At 49.1% G+C, this 19,363-nt stretch overlaps 1 protein-coding gene across 2 annotated transcripts in view; it reads right to left on the bottom strand.

Annotated features, from left to right (window-relative positions):
* Positions 1 to 19,363, bottom strand: part of Svp (COUP transcription factor 2) — an 85,507-nt gene that overhangs the window by 33,231 nt on the left and 32,913 nt on the right. For both annotated transcript variants that reach the window (XM_076444948.1, XM_076444940.1), the window contains one exon: positions 16,824 to 17,375. In XM_076444948.1, coding sequence (XP_076301063.1) covers positions 16,824 to 17,375 — 552 coding nt within the window. The remainder of the gene's footprint in view (positions 1 to 16,823; positions 17,376 to 19,363) is intronic.

Here is a 19,363-nt window from a genome sequence, read left to right as displayed (position 1 = left end):
GCGCGTCTCGTCGGTACGAACAACGATGGTACCTAACCGTCGCATCATGTCGGATAATCGTTGTCGACTTTGTCTCGTCGTATTTCGTAAAAGGGTGAGAAAATCTGTTTCCATGCTGCGCTGTGATCGTCCATTCTGACATCGAAATTCTAACGGAGTCGTGGGAAAGAACGAATCGAGAAGAAACGTTGCGGAACTCGACAAACGAGGAGCAGAGCGACCCGTGGTACGCGGTCCGATTAGCAGTGATTCGCGCTTCGCCTTTGACTCTCGCGCTTCCATTCGGATCCACCTACGTGCAGGCACGCTCGCTCTTCTCGCTCTTGTCTTCTCTCTTTTTCTTTCACCCTCCGTCTCGTTTCGTCGCGGTCACGGGCCCGCGAGTTCGCCGGACGACCGAGATTTCTTTCGACGATCGTTGCAGACACATTCAATTTCTGCCTTGTCGTCGTTAGACATTTATATTTCCGAACAATCTTATCCGACCTTTTCGATCTCGAGCGCCATTATTTTAACCCTTAGCACTCGAGGGGTGACTCGGAATCATCACTAAAAATTACTGTACCATTCTTCACAATATTGTTTACATTATTAAATATGTGGGCATCTTTTAAGTATTGTATGAGGAATTACATAAATCATATACAATGGATTTGTTCATAATTCATAATTAATACCGAAACAATACTTATATTGTTTCACCGCGAGCGTAATTTATTACTAGACTGCGGGTTTTATGCATTTATGACAAAAATGGGCACGTACAATTTAAAGCAGTGGACATGTTAAAAATATTTAAGGACATCAATGTATTTCTTTCTGCTTAATCGGATAGTTAATAGAAGAATACAATATTTATTTGGCTCCTGTGTCCTGCGATCAATGCGAACATTTTTTATTTTGCATAAAGACCCTCAGTCTATTTATTTCCCCTAATTCTTATCCAACGATATAGGTGAAACAAAATGTGACGGGGTGGATCAGCGTAGATGAAATTTTCAAGAAAAACTGTCGCAGACCCATGAATTCAGAGCTCGGCATGCGTGCGCGTGGCTGGTGTCGCGAATCGGAAAAATCGATCGGACCGCGAAGGAACGCGCCGTTTACCGTTTACGATCGTCTCGTTGTTCTCGTTACGCGAGGGATCAGGATGAGCAGCTTCGGGGGAGCAAAAAGCACATCCCCGACCCGATAATTGAAGCCTTCTCTGTGCGCGACTGGGCTGCGGCTGCGGTCGCGGCTGTAACGTCGGCTCCGTGACGCGATACGATTTGATAAGTTGTGTCAACTGCTCGTTAGTTAATTGTCGGTGCGCGACACTCTCACCGGTCCTGGGCTGATGTACGCAGTCGCAACGAACCTCCGGCTAACTTTGTCACCCTTTTCAGCACCCTCCCGCATGGACACGGACACGAACGTGAACATGGACACGGACCACGCTACCGCCAATGTACCGTCCACCGTCCAATGAATGCCCTTCATTTCCATACTTCGTTCGACGGTCAGTGAGACCAGCTAATCAGATTATTTAACCCTCGTTCGACCTGCCCGTTCTCTCTCGTCGCCCCGTACACTGCCGCTCTCGCTCACCGCTGTTCGCTGTTTCGCTCTCCGCTCTCTGATTTCTGCGTACCAAGCTCCTCCCTCCTGTGTCGCAGTTGTCAACGATCACGTTTTTAGACGTTCTTAATCCTACGAAAGATCTAGGACTATTCACAGCGTCTCAGGTTTCAGAAAGATGGAAGAAAATTGGTAGAAAACTGGGATTGGACTAGCCCTTATGAAGCAAACCAAAATGTTATTGAAAACCTTTTATGTTTAACATATTTGCAGAAATTCTCAGTTTAACACTGTAAATTAATATATTATCGAGCAAAGAGTGGACGATTAGAGAAATTTTGTAATATTTGTAGGGGAACGTTAACAAGTTGATGAAAGAAATGCATTCAGCGCTGGTCGACATTAGGCTACTCTTCCCAATATTCGAGCGTACATTCTTCGATACCAATGTCGAAGCTAACAGTTCCGAAACGAAAAAGAGTAACGTGTTTCTCGAATTTCCTACGAACTGGTCGCGAGACAGAAAATTCGGCTAGCTTGTTCGACCGCAAAACCTATGGTTCGCTGCGAGGAGGGACCTCGGTGTCTCCTCGCTGTGGCCAGGGTCGGGTTTCGATTTCTACGAATCTGCCTCGCAAAACAGATTTCGCGATACCGGGATGCGATAACTGGGATCCCTCGGAACTCGCGAGTCAGAAGGGGAGAGAGGCGGACTTGGACAGTTAAGAGGGTACAGGACTGGATAGCTAAAATTACTGTCGATGTGGTTTGCTTTGGTTCGATGAACATACTCGTACCTTTTAGGTACAGTCAGTCGTGAACATAAATATTTGCGAGCAGCTCGGAAGAAAAAGATTTCCAGAACGTTGAAGCTAATGGAAGTAGGGTAACTGCACCAGTGAATGAACATTTAAGAAATTGTTCAGGAAGATATTTTATTTAAAAGAAAAATATGTGAATTAAAGGAATCTCATATATGCCAAATGGCTCCCTATACTTCATTTGTCAAAAATAAGTGAACAAAAAAATGAAATTATTATTATTATATTTCTTTATTAAACGTTAAATAAAAAATATGAAAAATACCAGTCAATGAACACTACATTCTAGTAATTGAACAATGATAGTCCAATGAATGAACAAAATTACTAAACAATATTCTTCTATTTATTTAACTCTTTAATCACGAAAAATCCCCTAGAATTAATTGTCTTTGGCTCCGTTATCTTTGTTAAAACATTCTGTCTCTTGTACCAAACCGTATCTGGCATCTCTGGCCATTTCCGTACCTTTCCTTTTTCACATTCTACCATTGTTGTCACTTCATGAACACTCTGATGATTGACTGGGCTATGAGTAATATCGTGGACCAGTGAATAGACACAACGAATTTTTAACGAAATATTCATTTTATAGCTATTTTTGTGATTTATATTCAATATTTAAACCCTCGTACATCTATTATTGTTAGTAACTTTTATCTCATGCGTAGAAGAAAAGTATAAAAACTCATGTGTAAAAGAAAAGATCGTGTACACATACCTTACTAGTTTTAGCTCTGTTGCACACACTCAACGCGCTTGGTGAAAATAGGCCATCTTAGAAACTAATGGTCAATTGACAAATATAAACCAATAGGAATACAGCTACGAAAAAGAGTCATATATTCCATTGGCCCAAGAATCATTATCGCTAGTATGCCGTGCGGCTTAAAATTTGTTGAAATATACAAAAGCGTTCATTTACTGGTGCCCGTTTATTCACTGGTGCAGTTACCCTATAGCGTATATTTGGTTAAAATTTGAAGCACGAATACAGATCGATTCCAAAAGAATGATGTCCCCTGTTCTCAAAAGTGCAATTTATAGAAACATACTCGATGAACATTTTTTCGGAATGTTCGCAGAGGCTCCGGAGATCGATGACAGAAAAAATCGATGTTTTGTGGTTTAAACGGTGCTGCGCGGCCCCCGTTGAAGAAGATAAAGGAAAAGGGGGAGAAAGACAGAGGGAGGGACGAGTCGACAAGGGGTTATAACGTAATTGTATTAGTTGGGTAGGGTCTGTGGTGAGCAGCGGGGTGCTGCCGTAAAATTAATGCCTTCGGCTTATCAGTAGGCAGACACTTCGGCGGCACTTTTGCACCGAGTACTGGTGTGGAACTTGGGGGCTCGGGGGGTCGCTGGCCCGTCGAGAGAGATCCCCGATTTCGAGATCGGTCAACACCGGTGACCGACTGGAAACGCATACACGAGCGCACACGCAAACGCAAACGCAAACGCTCTTGACTAATTGCCGGCGCTCGCGTTGTTCCGCTTCTCTTGTCGTCGCGTTTCCAATTATCGTCCACTGCGCCCTACCAATTACACTCGATTTTTCTAATTCTTCGACTGGCCTCTTGTACCCGTGGAGCTTCGAGAAACAGCACTCGGAAAGGAGACTCGAAGGTCCTCTTTTCGGGCGACGGTCGCGCGTGTAGCTGCCGGCAACGCGGACGTTTTCGGTAGGCTATTTCTCTCCTAATGAATGCCCCATTAGGTAGTAACGGAAGGTATGCGCCGCGCGCGGGTTCTGTCACCGGTGTAGCGAGCCGATCCTGCTCGATGTAAATCGGATTAATTAAAGGCCGACCCGGACGAGCAGGAGGGGCGAAGCTAGCTTTTATTCGGCTCGACGACGCGAGGACGACCACGAGAACAGAACAGGCCGTGGTGGAGGAGGAGTACCACGACGAAGGAGAAGAAGAAGAACGAGGGAGTAAGGAGAAAAGAAAGAGCCACGGTGGTGCGCCTGCTGCGAATTATCCGCAAGAAACTTTGCTGCGAGCTCGACCAAAGCGGAAATTGTTTTGTAAGGCGACACGGTTCTCGTTTGCGAACGTTCCACGATAGTCGGAAATCGGGGGTCAGCTGGACAAATCTGTACTTTTGCGTTTTTCGCTAGACATTCAATTCGAAAGAGTCTGAACGTATTCCTTATGTAGGGTAACTGCACCAGTGAATAAACGGGCATCAGTAAATTAACGCTTTTGTATATTTCAACAAATTTTAAGCCGCACGGCATACTAGCGATAACGACTCTTGGGCCAATGGAATATATGACTCTTTTTCGTAGCTGTATTCCTATTGGTTTATATTGGTCAATTGACCATTAGTTTCTAAGATGGCCTATTTTCACCAAGTGCGTTGAGTGGGTGCAACAGAGCTAAAACTAGTAAGGTATGTGTAAACGATCTTTTCTTTTACACATGAGTTTTTATGCTTTTCTTTTACACATGAGATAAAAGTTACTAACAATATAGATGTACGAGGGTTAAAATATTGAATATAAATCACAAAAATAGCTATAAAATGAATATTTCGTTAAAAATTCATTGTCTATTCACTGGTCCACGATATTACTACTCATAGCCCAGTAAATGAACAGAGTGTTCATGAAGTGACAACAATGGTAGAATGTGAAAAAGGAAAGGTATGGAAATGATTTATCAAAGATAACGGAGCCAAAGAAAATATCTTCCTGAACAATTTCTTAAATGTTCATTCACTGGTGCAGTTACCCTAGTCACTTTTGTTACCGAACAGAGAACAAAATTATAAGCGACTTCTCGAAACATTGTAGCACATAGAAAGTCATGTTAGTTCATTTGCGCACTTTACATGGAATCTATTGATTGCGATGAAAATTTTCGATTTGGATCGGCCGGTAAACGGCATTCCAACCATCGATCGATGGTCGAACAGGGGGGTTCGAGTTTGTATCACATGATACGATCGGCCTTGAACAATTACGAAAATTTGTCGAGTCGGAAAGGCAAGACGTTTGAGCGGAATAAACGGGTTCGGCTGTGCAGACTCGGGGCCGTGGCTCGACGTAAAACTCGGGACGCGTCGAGCGTGACGAATCTCGTTGGCAAACCCAATACCGGGATCGAGATGTTCCTGATTGAGAAGTTAGACGGCCACGGCCACGGTTACGGGCAGGCCAGAGGATAGAGGAGGACGGGAGAATCACAGAAGGAAGAACTGAACACGCGAGTGTTCTAGTGTGTGCGAGCGCGCCACGAGACAAGAAGGGAAGAGAGGCGAGACGAGACGAAACGCGACGAGATGCGACGCGTTCGCGTATCGAAGCGTGGAGGAAAAAATTGGATCGGTCACGGACACGTGCTGCTATACCGCACGATCTCGTTCTCGTTCCCGATTCAAACCGAAAAAGAACCCCGATACGCTTCGCCTCTGGAATCTCCATCCCCCGACTCGCCTTTCCCTACTTTTTCCTTCGCCTCGACCCCCGAAACTTTCTCCTCTCGTTCCTATACTCGCGTGAATGCGTCCCCGTGTTAAGGCACACGACAAAAACTTGATTTAATCCCGTACAGTATTGCTCCATATCGTAAGGACGAGTGCAGAATCCCCTTATCGCCATTGTTGTATTATATCCATGTCGAAAAATTTAGAAAAGTATAAAGAAACTTCGTGGTTCGTGGATATATCTGTGGTTGCAAGGAAAAACGCCGCATGTCACAATTTCAAAAAAATTTAAGTTTATGCATTCATTGAGATTCGTTGTCTAGGATTGACGTATTTACCAGAAGAAAGGTCAAGGAAACAAATTCGAAGGCTCTCGAAAAAATAATACAATTTAACCGATGTCCTATGTTGAAACATTAGTGATCAAAACTTTAAACATTGCTAAACACAATCCTGAATACGCGTTATAAACAAACGTGTTATGATCTTGATACGACCGGTCAGAAGTTTATTTCTATTTACCCATTTTTTTAATCGAAGTGGAATCAAGATTGATTCGCAATTCCGCGGAATTGAAGTTTCATCTTGGTTCGCAACGTGCAGCTCGACACCCGTTCAGCAGCGATTCAAGTTTTCGTTCAAACGTTTCTTGGACAGAACTCGTCCGTTGCGAGATATTCCGATTTCTCGAGATAAAGGAAACACCCTGTATGTCAACTGTATGACTCTCCCTCTCTCTCTCAGCCTGGTCGGACCAGCCTCCCTCGTTCCTGTTTCGTCCTTTTTTCCGATTCACGATCTCTTTCTGTCCGAGGCTTCTTCGCCGCCCCTTAGACAGCCGCGCGCGCGGTCTACCCCAAGCCACAGTGAGAAAGAAAGAGAAAGAGATGGAGCAGAGAGCAGCAGTCGCTGCTACAGGGGATGCTGAGTCATACGAAGAGCACAGGAGCAGAGGCCAGTCGACTCGGAGCGGAGAGAGGCGCGCGGCGCGGCGTCCCGCATAGCGGATACATGGCGTGTCACCCCGAATATTATTCGAGTGCCTGACAGCGCAATCTGTGAATGCGCGATATTGTCTGGTGGTGGCGAATGGCGGAGCAGTGCGTTCCGTCCCGTCCCGTCCCGTTCCATAACGTCCCATACCGATGTACGGAAGGCATGTGGGACTAGGAATGGCACGCGTGCAACGCCCAAAACTTCCCCTACAATCTCTGCCCGCGGAATCGTGAGCCTACCCACTTATCCGGCTTCCGTTTCCCGTTTCTGTTTCTCTTCTCGATAGAAAAATACGAAATGTAGCGCTGCAAATTGTCCTAATCGTTCCTCAAGCCTTGGCCCCTTCGTTGTCTTCGTCGCTCGATGGAGGACGCCCTCGACCAATAAGTTGAAGTACTTTTGCAGAATCGTCCATCTGTACCGCACGTTTCTTTCGTCTGTTCTTTGGTTCCTTTGAACGGAATTTCTTCTAGGAGCTGAAGGAGGAGCTCGGAGGAATTCCTCGGAGGGTTGGTTCTCCGATCGCCCGAATAAATCAGGTTAGGGATAAAGTGGCGCGAGCGCGCCATAAATTTAGACCGCATTCGCGTTCCTGACGCGTTGAACGCGGAGCTAATTTTATTTTACTTTCCATTTGGGCGACGCGTGAATACAAAAAATGCGGCTCTGCCGAAACAAAACGCTCGCGAAGAAAGCAAACCCCATTTTTGTCTACGATTTCTCGATTCCTGGCGCGGTGTGGAGCGTCGACGAGAACAGAATACGAGAAAAAGATTTACCGACCGGAACGATAAAAATTGTTAAGGAACTATAGAGGATCGTACGATTCCTACGAGTCCCGACGAAAACAGAGTGCAAAAGGAAGGCTAGCAAAACGGCCGAACGGAAAAATACGCGTACACGCGAGCGGAACGACGCGTATTTAACGGCGAACTTGCCCGTGTCGAACGCAAGCATAAAACACGCTCTCGTCTAAATAAAGCGCGGTCCCTGTCCGTCGGGGACAACTTTTTGCTTTGTTCCCATGGTAGTACCATTCCCTCCTCTCTCAGCCTTTCTCCCGGGCTCCATCCCTCTCGCCGAGTTTCCACAATTTTCGAAGTAACAGCGGCCGCGTGTTACGGCTCTCGATTTCGACCGCGGTACATACAGGTACGAGGAGAATCGCGAGACAGCTCGGAGAGCGCGTCGAGAAACACGATTATACACGGTTACACGATACCGCGATTCAATAACCTGGAACGAATTGAGCCGCGCTTCGCGGAGCCGAGCTGTTTCGTTCCCCGCGAGTGTCTCAACGCCTCTACCGGAAACCTGAAAGACTTCATCGAATCGGGACATTCTGGTTAACCTTTTTTTTTTTTTCGTTCGATAACCGTTGGACGTCATAGTTTCGGCGGATTGCGTCTCGAATGTGAAATGGAACATCAAAAATTGAAAGGTTAAGACACGGTTGCCAGTCAACCGGACAAGAAACGAGCAGCAAGAAATGTGTGCAAGCGACGAAAGGGATGGCTTTCGTTTGGCGCGCGGCGAATCGGTAGCTGATATCGTGGTCCACCGAATTTTCGGCCAGTGGAAAGCTGCGAAGGGACGGAGGACAAAGGACAGAGGGTAACGGATAACTCGTGGGTAATACGATCGCGAAGGTTAAACGCGACGACGACGGCCACGTCGACGAACAAACGCGTCGCGACGCTGTTGCGAAGGAGCTCGGCGCGGCGGCTGCATCGGTGATCCAACGCGAGGTGGTCTGCCGAGGGCAGAGGAGAGAGAACGTAGGACAGAGAACAGAGGACCGAGGGCCGAGGGTTCGTTTCGGCCGAGGACGTCGATAAGCGTCTCGCATTGTCCGACGGTCACGTGACCGGCGTTCGCCATCCTCGTCCTCCTCTAAACGACGCCGTAGACCCGAGTACCGTCGTTTATATTAAACTCCGAGGTTAATACCGCGGCTTACTCTAATACCGGGCCAACCCTTTGCCCTGCGATACGCCGATAAGGGTTACGGTCTCGCGCATCCGCGAATGCCGGCGAGTCCGCCGACAATTCCTGCGATTCCATCCCCACTCCACGCCTTCCTTCAGCACCGCGACTACCATCTTTACGAAAACCATGAAAAACACGACAAACGTTGATTACTCGTTTCTAGGAGAACGATCTTACTCGAGACTATGTTTCGCACGGAGAAATGTGAATGAAAAAATTGATGTCGTCTGTCGCAATAGCTGTCCACTGAATCTCAGCTTCCTTCTTTCGATAAGTGGACGATAGTCGCGACAGCGAACTTTAAACTATAACACGAGACACTCTTTTTTATAATCGGACGGGTCCTCGTGAAGTACGATAAAGCTAATATCTGTACGGTAAACGGTTTCGATCCGGATTTTAACATCCCGCGAAATTATAAGCAATCTATTCGGAAGCGTTAACATGTCGTAAACGCGTGTATCGGTGTCGGTGGTTCCGGAGACGAGAAACGCGTGCAATTTTTGGTCACCCTCGTTTCGATCGACGATAGCGTGGCGTGGCGAGGCGTCGAGCGTGTAACGGGGACGGGAATGGGAACGCGAAAGCGCACGGAAGAGGGCAGATAATAAAACGTAAATGGGTAACGCTCAAAGTCAAGGGTTGGGGGATGCGACCCCGACTCAACGCCAAGCAACAATGCGAGAGATAGAGAGCCGGTCGCGAGGATCGTGGTCCCGGTTTCGCAGATAACGCGGCCTCCCCTTCTCCGAAGAGCTTCATCCCTCTGTGACCGAGCTCGTTCGTTCGTTGGTTGGATGGTCGGTCGGCTCGCTCTCTTTTCCTTTTGTCTCGTCGAGCGTATGCACGCGCCGACCCACGAACGACGAGCTCCAAACGCGTGTCCGATCTCGTCTGTACCCTTTCGAAGCTGACGTCGTTGGAATGTCGTAGTGCTTTCGCGATCCGTCGTTCGATCGCCTGCCTCGCCGGACACCCATAATCTCGGGAGACGCGAGATCGATCTCGTGTTTACGTAATTCGTCGGCATAAATTCCCTCGATCGGGATTTCCCGGCCGCGTGGCGTCCTTGTCGTTGATTTCGATCGCGTTGTACAGAGGAAACGAGAGATCGTTGCGCGTCGCGAGTCGTGATAATTAAACGAGATTCGTCGCGAGGAGACACGAGACCGAACAACAGTACCACAATAATGTAGCTCTTGCGTAATTCGTTATATCGGAAAGAGAATGCGCTGATCCGATTGTAGACGATCTCACGGTGAAAACGAGTACCTACACGACCCTGTTCGGATCACATTTAATCGTTGGTGCATCGATCGAAGCACCTCTGTGTTTTGTAACAAGGTCGTAATTAGGTCGTGTTGGTACTGAAATTGCTACGGGGAATCTTGCGATTTCAATGGCGATAGATCTCGCGAAGCTACCACCAAACTCAATAGAACTGAAAACTACCGCTACTTAGTTTCCGAAAGGTACGCGGAGTCGTCGCAGCTGTCCGCTCTATTCCTGCGTCGCAAGTCCGAGAGATCGGGGTCGACAGCTACGACGCTTCGAGCATCTTCATTCGAAAAACAGACGGTACTGTGCGATAGTCGGTATTGGCGCACGCACCGTCAAGCGTGATAGTATCGCGCGCGTCTCTTCCACATTGCACACCGTGATCCGTGATTATCTCTCCGGTCGACGGTCGACGGTCGATGCGCGACGCGCGACGTTTCGAGAGCGGCAGCGTGTTCCGCGGCGTCGATAAATTATCCGAGGTTAACAGGTGAGCGCGAACGACAGACGGCGATAATAACGACAACGATAAACGCGCCAATAATACGGCAGTCTGATCGGGGACACCAGCACGAGCATACGATATTAACGATCGGCGCAATTCGGTCGGCCATTCGCACGATATTCCCGCTTAAATGTAGGTTACCAGGCTCATCGTATCGCATTCGTTCGGCACAGCCACCGAGAGCTTCCAGAATTTTTCGCTCGGTCCCTCCAGCCGTCTCGAACCGAACGAGAATCGCGTCGAACGTTCAAAGTTGTACTTAGGGTACGGATATATGCAGTGGCGCACCCAGGATGTAATCTTGGGGGGGGGGGGCCGAGTTGAACCCAGCCCTAGGTTTTGCGTGATGACCTTTTTTTTAAGCCAAAATATCTATCAACGGTACCCAGGGCTATTCCGCGATTTTAGTTTTGGAAGTTGAACATTTTTTTCTTGGTGGGGGATTTGGCGTCCTGGCTCCCCCCCTGGATATATGTATCAATGTAGTTGAATGCGACTGCATATACTGGAGCGGTGACGCGAGAATAGCAGTGCACATAGAAACAAAAATGACTGCACAGCTCATCTCACCGCTTCAGTAAATTCTCGTGAACTGTGAGGGCGATTCGATGATCATCCGCAATGAAAACATTAAGTCTGTTGCGGTAACCGGGGACTAATTACGGTAATATCGTTGATCCACGTCATCCCCTCGAAGCGCTCGGTTTTCGGAAACGCGAACAAATGCACCGATTTCTGCGTTTCTTGTTCAAAAATTTAATGAACTTGGCGGAAGAAGAGTGAAGCTGCGCGACTATCGACTCGATGCTGCCAATTTAAACTGCAAGACTGCTTTATCAATAGACGTCTCCGCTGTGACGAGCACTGTGTATCGCGTATGTCGATTCGACTCGGTCCAAGAGTCGAGAGAAGCATACGAGTCTCGTTTTTCGGAGAAAACATTTTTCGACAACGTTCAAAGCGACATTATTTGTCTGTCAGTCCGACTGTGAAACCACGTTGCGGATCATTGTCGAATCCGACTGGCAAATCGCAGCAGATATTCGTTGCCGAGATTCGACATTCGTGATTCGCAAAGGAACAGCAAACCTATCGGTTCGACGAGCTAGAGCGACCAACGATCGCGGTTACTTTCTCCTCCCGTCTCCGCGATGCCCTCGTTTGCGCGTCCGTTTCGATGCGCTATAGCCGGCCCGCGATTGGACACGATGCACGGAACCATCGCATCGTTAGATGATTGCGCGGAAAAATCACCGAGCAGATATCCCCTCTCATACGCCGCGCGGTGTCGTCCAAGCTCGCCGCTTCTAGACCGAGAATACGCCGATAGATACACGTTTAGATGCGGCCATAATCTACCGCTTCTTCTTCTTCCTTCTCTTCCTCCTCTTTCTCCACTTCTTCCACTTTTTCTCCCCGTTTGACTCAGCAGCAACTTTCCAAGCGACTCGACCGGGAAAATTCCGCGAGCATTTCGGATCGACGACCGATCGAAGATGATGACCGCAGAGATTTTTGGAACGCTTTAAGGTCGATTTATATTAGCCAGTCCGGGCCAGTCCGGCAACAGCTTACTACCCTGGTTTTGTATTCAGTATTTTCCAGAAAAATAAAATACTGGATACAAAACCAGGGTAATAATATAGTATTCAGAATTTTCCAAAAAAAAATAGAATACTGGATACAGATCATAGTAGTAAGGTTCTGTCCGACGCACAGTGGGCCAGAAACCGATCTTTTTGGACAAAAATCTGCCGACAACTCAGTTCTTCATCGATTCAATTGGAATTTTTTAAAAAACGTTCGGGAAGGACTATACTTTGATGAAGTGCTGCGCGAAAATCGTTAACTGTCACAATCAAGAATCCTTATCTACAATGCCCAATAACTGCGATACTTCATCACTTCTTAACCCTAAACTCTAAACCGCAAAATTTTAAAGTGTAAAAAAAATGTTTATTAAAATTTACCCATGGTATAAAGTACCTCCATCACTTCATAAGGTACTGCAACATGGAAGTAAAGTACTTGCTACATTTGAACTGTCAATTGGTTTGTATTTAGAAGAGCCACAAGAGGCAAATAATAAAGTCTTCAGGAAATCACGAGCTGAAAACTCCCGAATGTGTTATAGATATTATACGGCATATATTATTATCATCCGATCCACTTATAAGCTCTCTAAAATTGAAGGATGGCAAGCACAGGGAAGTTCTTTCTCAAGAAGCGAAAACGCTGCTGTTGGATCAATAAATAAGTCTCATAAGTGCCGAATGTAATTCTATTCAATTGATAATTCTCAGGGCCAGATTTACACTTTAAAATTTTGCGGTTTAGAGTTTAGGGTTAAGAAGTGATGAAGTATCGCAGTTATTGGGCATTGTAGATAAGGATTCTTGATTGTGACAGTTAACGATTTTCGCGCAGCACGTCATCAAAGTATAGTCCTTCCCGAACATTTTTAAAAAAAATTCCAATTAAATCGATGAAAAACTGCATTGTCGGCAGATTTTTGTCCAGAAAAATCGGTTTCTGGCCCACTGTGCGACGGACCGGACTGGCTAAGATAAACCGACCATTATTCCAACAGAATCGGCGCTACGATCGATCGAAGAAAGCTTTTTTCCAACGAAATCGGCTCGATTTTACGGATGGATCAGGTTCTCTTTGCAATTGAGCGGAACGGTCCCCGGCTACAGGTTACATTCTTAATTACGCCGTTAATACTGAGGACGCTATGCGGAGAAACGAAAAGCGCATGGTAGCGAGAACGTGGGTCGACGGTTAGCCCGCCGCCGCGCCGGTTGCTCGCCGGTTGCTCGCCGGTTGCTCGCCGGTTGCTCGCCGGTTGCCCGCCGTGCCGCGCGCCATGCCGGTTGGCCAAGGCAAAAGGAATTGCATCGCATGCCACGTAATCGTGGGAGTGTTTCCCATCAAGATACACGTAGGTACCGCACTCGCCGTAATACCTTCTCGCATAAATATATCTGCTCCGTGGCTTCGCATGCCTCTACGGGGTGGTCGGCGAACCGGGGAACGCCGAAAACACCGTCCGCGAGATACGTACCGTAGCGTCGAAGCGAATCCTAAACGAATTTATCGTACCGTCGAATTCGCCTGGACTATACGTTTCATTCGAAAAATCGAGTCTGCTTTTCCTCGCCGAATCGAGGATCGAGACCGATTCGCGTGCTCTGTGGATTCTCGCTCGCCACTCGGTATAGATCTCGCGAGCGAGCGCAGGAGAAAGCCGAACCACTGGAATGGTCGATCCGCCGAGCTAAACGTACTTTATGCACCGTGCCCTCGTTCCACCGTTTTATCCAAACAATTAGACGCGCGCGCGATCCCCGAGACGAGAAAAGCGGCTGCCCTTTCGCAAGCGGTCGAGACCGATGGATCCGGAAAACGAAAATGCTCTATTCCGGCAGAGGTGGGACCAGGGGCGGGGGGGTAAGTTGCCGTGTTAAAAATGTGAACAGTATTTTAGCGCCGCCTATGATCCGGGGGCGAACTAATGACAGTATATATGTATAGATAAAAAGCGGTAGACGGTTGGAAAAAAACTGTTTACCCCAACAGGATTCGAACCAATTCAAACCTCGGTCTATCGCTTGGTAGTCCAACTCTTTAGCCGATTGACTCACCAACGATCTTATAAAACCATCGAAAATTTTGGTATATGTATCGCAAAGAATGACTCGCGTATAGCTTCTGGGCGATAGGCATACGCACGCAAAAACTGCAGCGACACCAACGCCGCCTATGTTCCGGGGGCGCAACATAGTGGTTGAAATATTTCCATTACAGCTTACACCCCCTGGGTGGGACCTCCTAAGCGCGTCTGGACGCAGAGGTTTGCGATCCTGGGACCTTTTATACTCAATTCGTAAACTTCATCAGAAGTCCAGACGACGAATGGAGCATGGATCGCAAAACGATGCGTCCAGATGCGCTTAGAAGATCCCACCTTAACATTAAACCTACCGAGCCCTTAAAGTAACCGGTACGTGTTCCCTTATAAAAATGACAAGATCGATTTTATTCAGACTTTGTGCGGTCCCTACGTGCTCTACTAAAGATATCCCTACAACCATTCCTTATGAAATCATTTGTATTATTTCAATAATTGTAAAATAAAAAATCTGGAACCGGTCATTATGACCGGCGGTGGTAGGTTTAGTGTTAAGGGGGTGTTCTCGTTTCCAACACAATCCAACAGACAATTTTATGTAATTCTCATCAAGTTGAAGTGTTCTCAGCGAGGAGCAAAATTGAACCTGTGCAATCGCCTAATATTGGTAAAATGTTTAAGAGAGACTTGAAAAAGCCTGGTAAAAGAAGGACTTCGAGTAAGTCGAGGCCGCAAACAACGCGACGTTTCATTCGCCGTTCCCGAAGAGTTCGACGTACGATCCGGAAATCCGAGGGAGATGTTACCAACATTTTAAACGATCCTCGTTCGCGAAGATCTAAATTGTGTCGAAAGCGCGTTCGTTTCGCGTAAACGACCGTTCGCGGTAAAAACGTTGAAAGATCCGATCGGGCTTACGGTCCTCGGCGGATGAATCGCGAAATTGTTGGGATTGGAAAAAATGGAGATCGACGCGGCGAGGCGAGGGAGAGACAAAGTCGGGGAGGGGGGGGGGGGGGTGCGAGGGCCCGTATCCGAAGGGATCCGCGCGCAGCCTTCGAGTAAAACGAGGGAAGAAAAAAACCGAAGGAAAAACAAAACGAAGAGAAGCTGGTAGAAGAAGCGGGTCCTTCGCGGCGAAGGAAAAGAAGAAAAAGAGGGTTGCCGTGAGCAGGGCTGAAGGGAGAAAGCCCGAGAATCGGGACATTAGCATAAGCTAAGCCAAGCTAAGCGCGCCCATATAGCACGGAAATAAATAGCCGGTTGTCTCGTATCTACACCGAGATGGTTTAGCATGGACCGACGTAGAATCGTGTCTTCGCGGTCCCTCTGAAAACGAACCTTCGAGCGTCGCGCGTTCTACGATTCCACCAGCGAGGAAATTTCCACGAGATTCCTCGATTCCTCGATTACTCGATTCTTCGGAGGGACGGCAAAGGAACGGGAGTGGATGGACCGGTGTGGCGGATAATTACCGCGAGGCTCGGTTCGTCGTTGGATGCGAGCGCGCCCGCGCGAAACAAGAAAATTGAGCAGACGGGGGACGGAGAAACGGATAGCGGATACCGTTTAGCGTTCGTAACAGTCCTTTTAAAGCGTTTCAGAGAATTTCCCCGAACGACGTGAAACGCGCTGGTAAATATCGCGCGCCAGACGTTCGTAAGTAAATAATATTCCATCAACGTTTTAGATTTCGCGAGGCGTTATCGTAATCATCGTTAAACGATCTCGCGCACGCGCGATCCGCCTTGGCTGTTGCGAATGGTTCGGGAACGACCTAAAACGCGTAAAGGACGATAGACGTTGGAGATGGGAGTGGGCCTGAGGTAGGAAGAGGTGTAGGAGAGCGAGAACGAGAACGAGAACGCGAATGAGGATGAGATACGAGAGGAAAGGGAAGGGGAAGGGACCGAGATAGATACGAAGGGAAGCAGAACCGCGAGCATTGTCTCCGCAGCTCGATGACGATCGGCGCAACATCGACGAGCCTGCGCTCGCCGCATTGTTCCGTCTGCGAATCTCGTCTCTGGCTCGAGCGGGGATCGCGTTCCGGATGACAGTCGCGGCGATGCCCGATAACATCTTCGCGTCGATTAGACGAAGCTGGACGAAGGAAGGAAGGTAGACAGGCAGGCAGGCAGGCAGGCAGGCAAGCAGCCAGGCAGGCAGGCGATCAGGCAAGCAGGCAGGCAGGCAGCCACGATCAACGGACGGACAACGAACGAGCATCGCCCGCGCGTCAAGAGGCTCCGGCCGTTCGCGATGCGACTTCTTCCGGCGGCCCTGCCACCGATCGCGGAACCACGTTCTCTGGGAACCATTGTCCCTTTCTAAGCTCCTCTAAGCTCGTCGAGAATCGACGAACCGCGTGACAACAACGACCGTCTTCGAGATAACATCGTCCCGCGCCGCTTGCCGAGAGAAACGCGGGTTTCCCTGTTACGAGCCGTGAGCCATGAGCCGTTAGCCGTTAGCTGCTAGATATCGCGCAACCGTCGAGATTATCTCGTCTTGCGACCCGCGACGGTATCGAACTTGACGGTTTCTCTTTGTTCGCCGAGGGGAGGAAAATGTTTTGCGAAAAGTTTCTGGACCGGCGAGACATTACCTGTGGTGAAGAGGACGATGGCTTTCAGGCAACTGTATTCCGCGGAGTCGACGTGCAGCGCCTTCAGCTTCTCGACTTGCTCCTGAAAGATCCTGATGTGGTCCATGAACGCGACCACGCGGTCCGCCGCCATCGGGGACGCGTGGAGACCGGCCGCCGCCAGCAAAGGCGCCACATGGAGCGGCATCGAGCATTGGCTCGCGTTCAGCACGAACAACTCGCTCCAGACTAGCCTGAGCAACGCGACCTGGTCCGTCACCTGCAGGTCCGGGAAGAACGGGATGTTCCGGGCCCACTCGACCGCCGAGAACAGCAGCCTCGCCGCGAGCTCGCAGATGTTGTCGATTCCCATGATGTTGTTCGGCTGCATACACTGGCCGTATCTCGAGGTCGGGTACGGCTCCGCCCTCAGCAGCAAGCTTATGTACGAGGAGAGGTAAGAGTGGCCGTTCAGGCTGGCGCACGCGACCGCGTCGCCGTTCGTCAACGCGAACTGACCCGGCAGACCTGGCAACGACGGCTGCGACGGTGGCACTCGACCCCTCTGCACCGCTGCAACACACAAACGCCAAAGGTTAGACCTCTCTTACCGCTTCTCGCCGAAATTCTCCGACGGATCCGACGGTGCCCGTGTTTCCTACTTTCCGAGGCCGATCGGCGCGTCCTTGAGACGTTTTCTTTCCCCCGGCTCATGCCCAGAGTTGGGCAAACATGTTACTTAAATAAAATTTTAAAGAGAAGGATCTCAACTGTACGACTATTGCACACAAGCTCCAACGAATTCGCACACATTCTAAGTGTATCCTGGTCGTGCAAAAGTCAGATAGTTGGGGTCCTTTGCTTGCGAGAAGCTATTGATCTCGCGCATACATCCCAAGGCAAGATAAATGCTTAAATATCGAGAGACGTTGACCTTCCACGTGGAATTTCGCAACCGGAACCCGATCAGTCCCGGACTCCGACGTGTCTCGAGAAACGCCACACAGAAAAGAACCTCCGTTTCTAATCAAGGAAATGGGAAATTTGCGAGTTTTTCCAAAGATCGACCCGTCACGACGCGGTGAGAGAAAACCGTGGATCGTCGACCGAAGGCTGAAGAAGAGGCCAAGAGACGAAGAGAGCCAGGGACAGGAAGAGATTCTCTACCGTGTACGAGACCGTCGTCCCTCGAGCTCGCGATGCTGCCCAGCGCAGCGCATAGCTTCGTCTCGCTCTCTCCGCGTCGCGTCGATCCGTCTTCCTTTTTCTCCAGGGTCTCGAGGAGAAACGGCACCCTGCTGCGCACCGCCTGAATTCCAACCTCCGCCCCACAGCTAACGAACACCGTCTCTTCTATCTTTCCATCCGTCCCTCTCCTCGTCGCGAGTCCCTTTACCATGCGAGTGGGTTCCCGTGAAAAAACCGACGGGCTCGAGACGGTTCGCGTACCGATCGCGCACCGATCGCGCGATGTACGGAGCCGCCGAAGAGGATTCGCGCTTCCCTCGGCAGGAGTTTATGCGAACCCGGTACCGTTCGCTCGAATCGTCGACTGTACTCCACACGAGGAGTCGACGATACTCGCCGCATACTAGTAAACCGGGAAACAGTGAACAGAACAAAATTCTGTGCTATCATTTCGTCGGCTCACTCGTAATCGGGATTGTCCCCTTCGAGGGCACATCGTAAATCTAGCAAGCAACTTGGATCCCTTTAGAAAGTTCGCAAAAAGGGGCGGAATGTTTGTTTCGCAATAATCAGTGGCGTGTTACTCTATGGGCAACTTGGGCAAATGCCCGGGGCCCCAAGCAAAAGGGGGCCCCGAGCACAAACCAAAATCCAAGATCCAAATTCTACTTTGCCCAAGGCCCCAACTAGTTATAACACGCGCTACTGACAATAATATTTGGAAGCTACCAGGACTCGGCGTCAGATTTTGAAGCGTTGCAGGGCTGCGTTCCCGACTAAGCTTCTACGAGTGCGTCATGCGATTGCGATTGTGCGCAAGCAAACACATAGAAATAAGGTTTACATGTCGAGAGTCGTGGCAACGTTCGGGCAACGCCGCGCGATGTATTTATGTTTGGTACCGTTAGCGGTCGCCGAGCCGAGCCGCGCCGGTCGGCCCGAACGCGGATACTCGTTCGAGAGGCTCGCTCGAGCGGAAAAGAATTCGCGGCGAGTCGAATCGCGTCTCGTTCCGGTCGCGACGAGCGCGAACACCTCGCGATTCGCGAGACAGGCTCCGAGGATAGTCGATCGTCGATCATCGGTTTTCACGGACTCTCCGTATCGGAGAGGAATTCTAACGAGGAGGACGTTCAGAGAGAGATTAGCCGTTATCGCGAGCTCGACGCGCCTAAATTCTTCGATGGCGGCACGCGGCGGGTCGAAGGTCGAACGCGATTGCCTCCGAGAAACGCGAGCGAGCATCCGGTGGATGCACGTTCCGTTTCGAATCTATCGGGTCGCGCCACTAACAAGACCGCGGATCTGAGCCCAAGATAAACCAGAGCAACATAGAAATTTGTTTTTTCCGGTTAAAAAGCTGAGAGCGCGTT

Source organism: Lasioglossum baleicum, chromosome 2 (assembly GCF_051020765.1).
Source record: "Lasioglossum baleicum chromosome 2, iyLasBale1, whole genome shotgun sequence".
In the NCBI taxonomy this organism is placed as follows: domain Eukaryota; kingdom Metazoa; phylum Arthropoda; class Insecta; order Hymenoptera; family Halictidae; genus Lasioglossum; species Lasioglossum baleicum.
The sequence above is the reverse complement of the archived record's forward strand: the minus strand, read 5'-3'. Positions and strand labels throughout refer to the sequence as shown.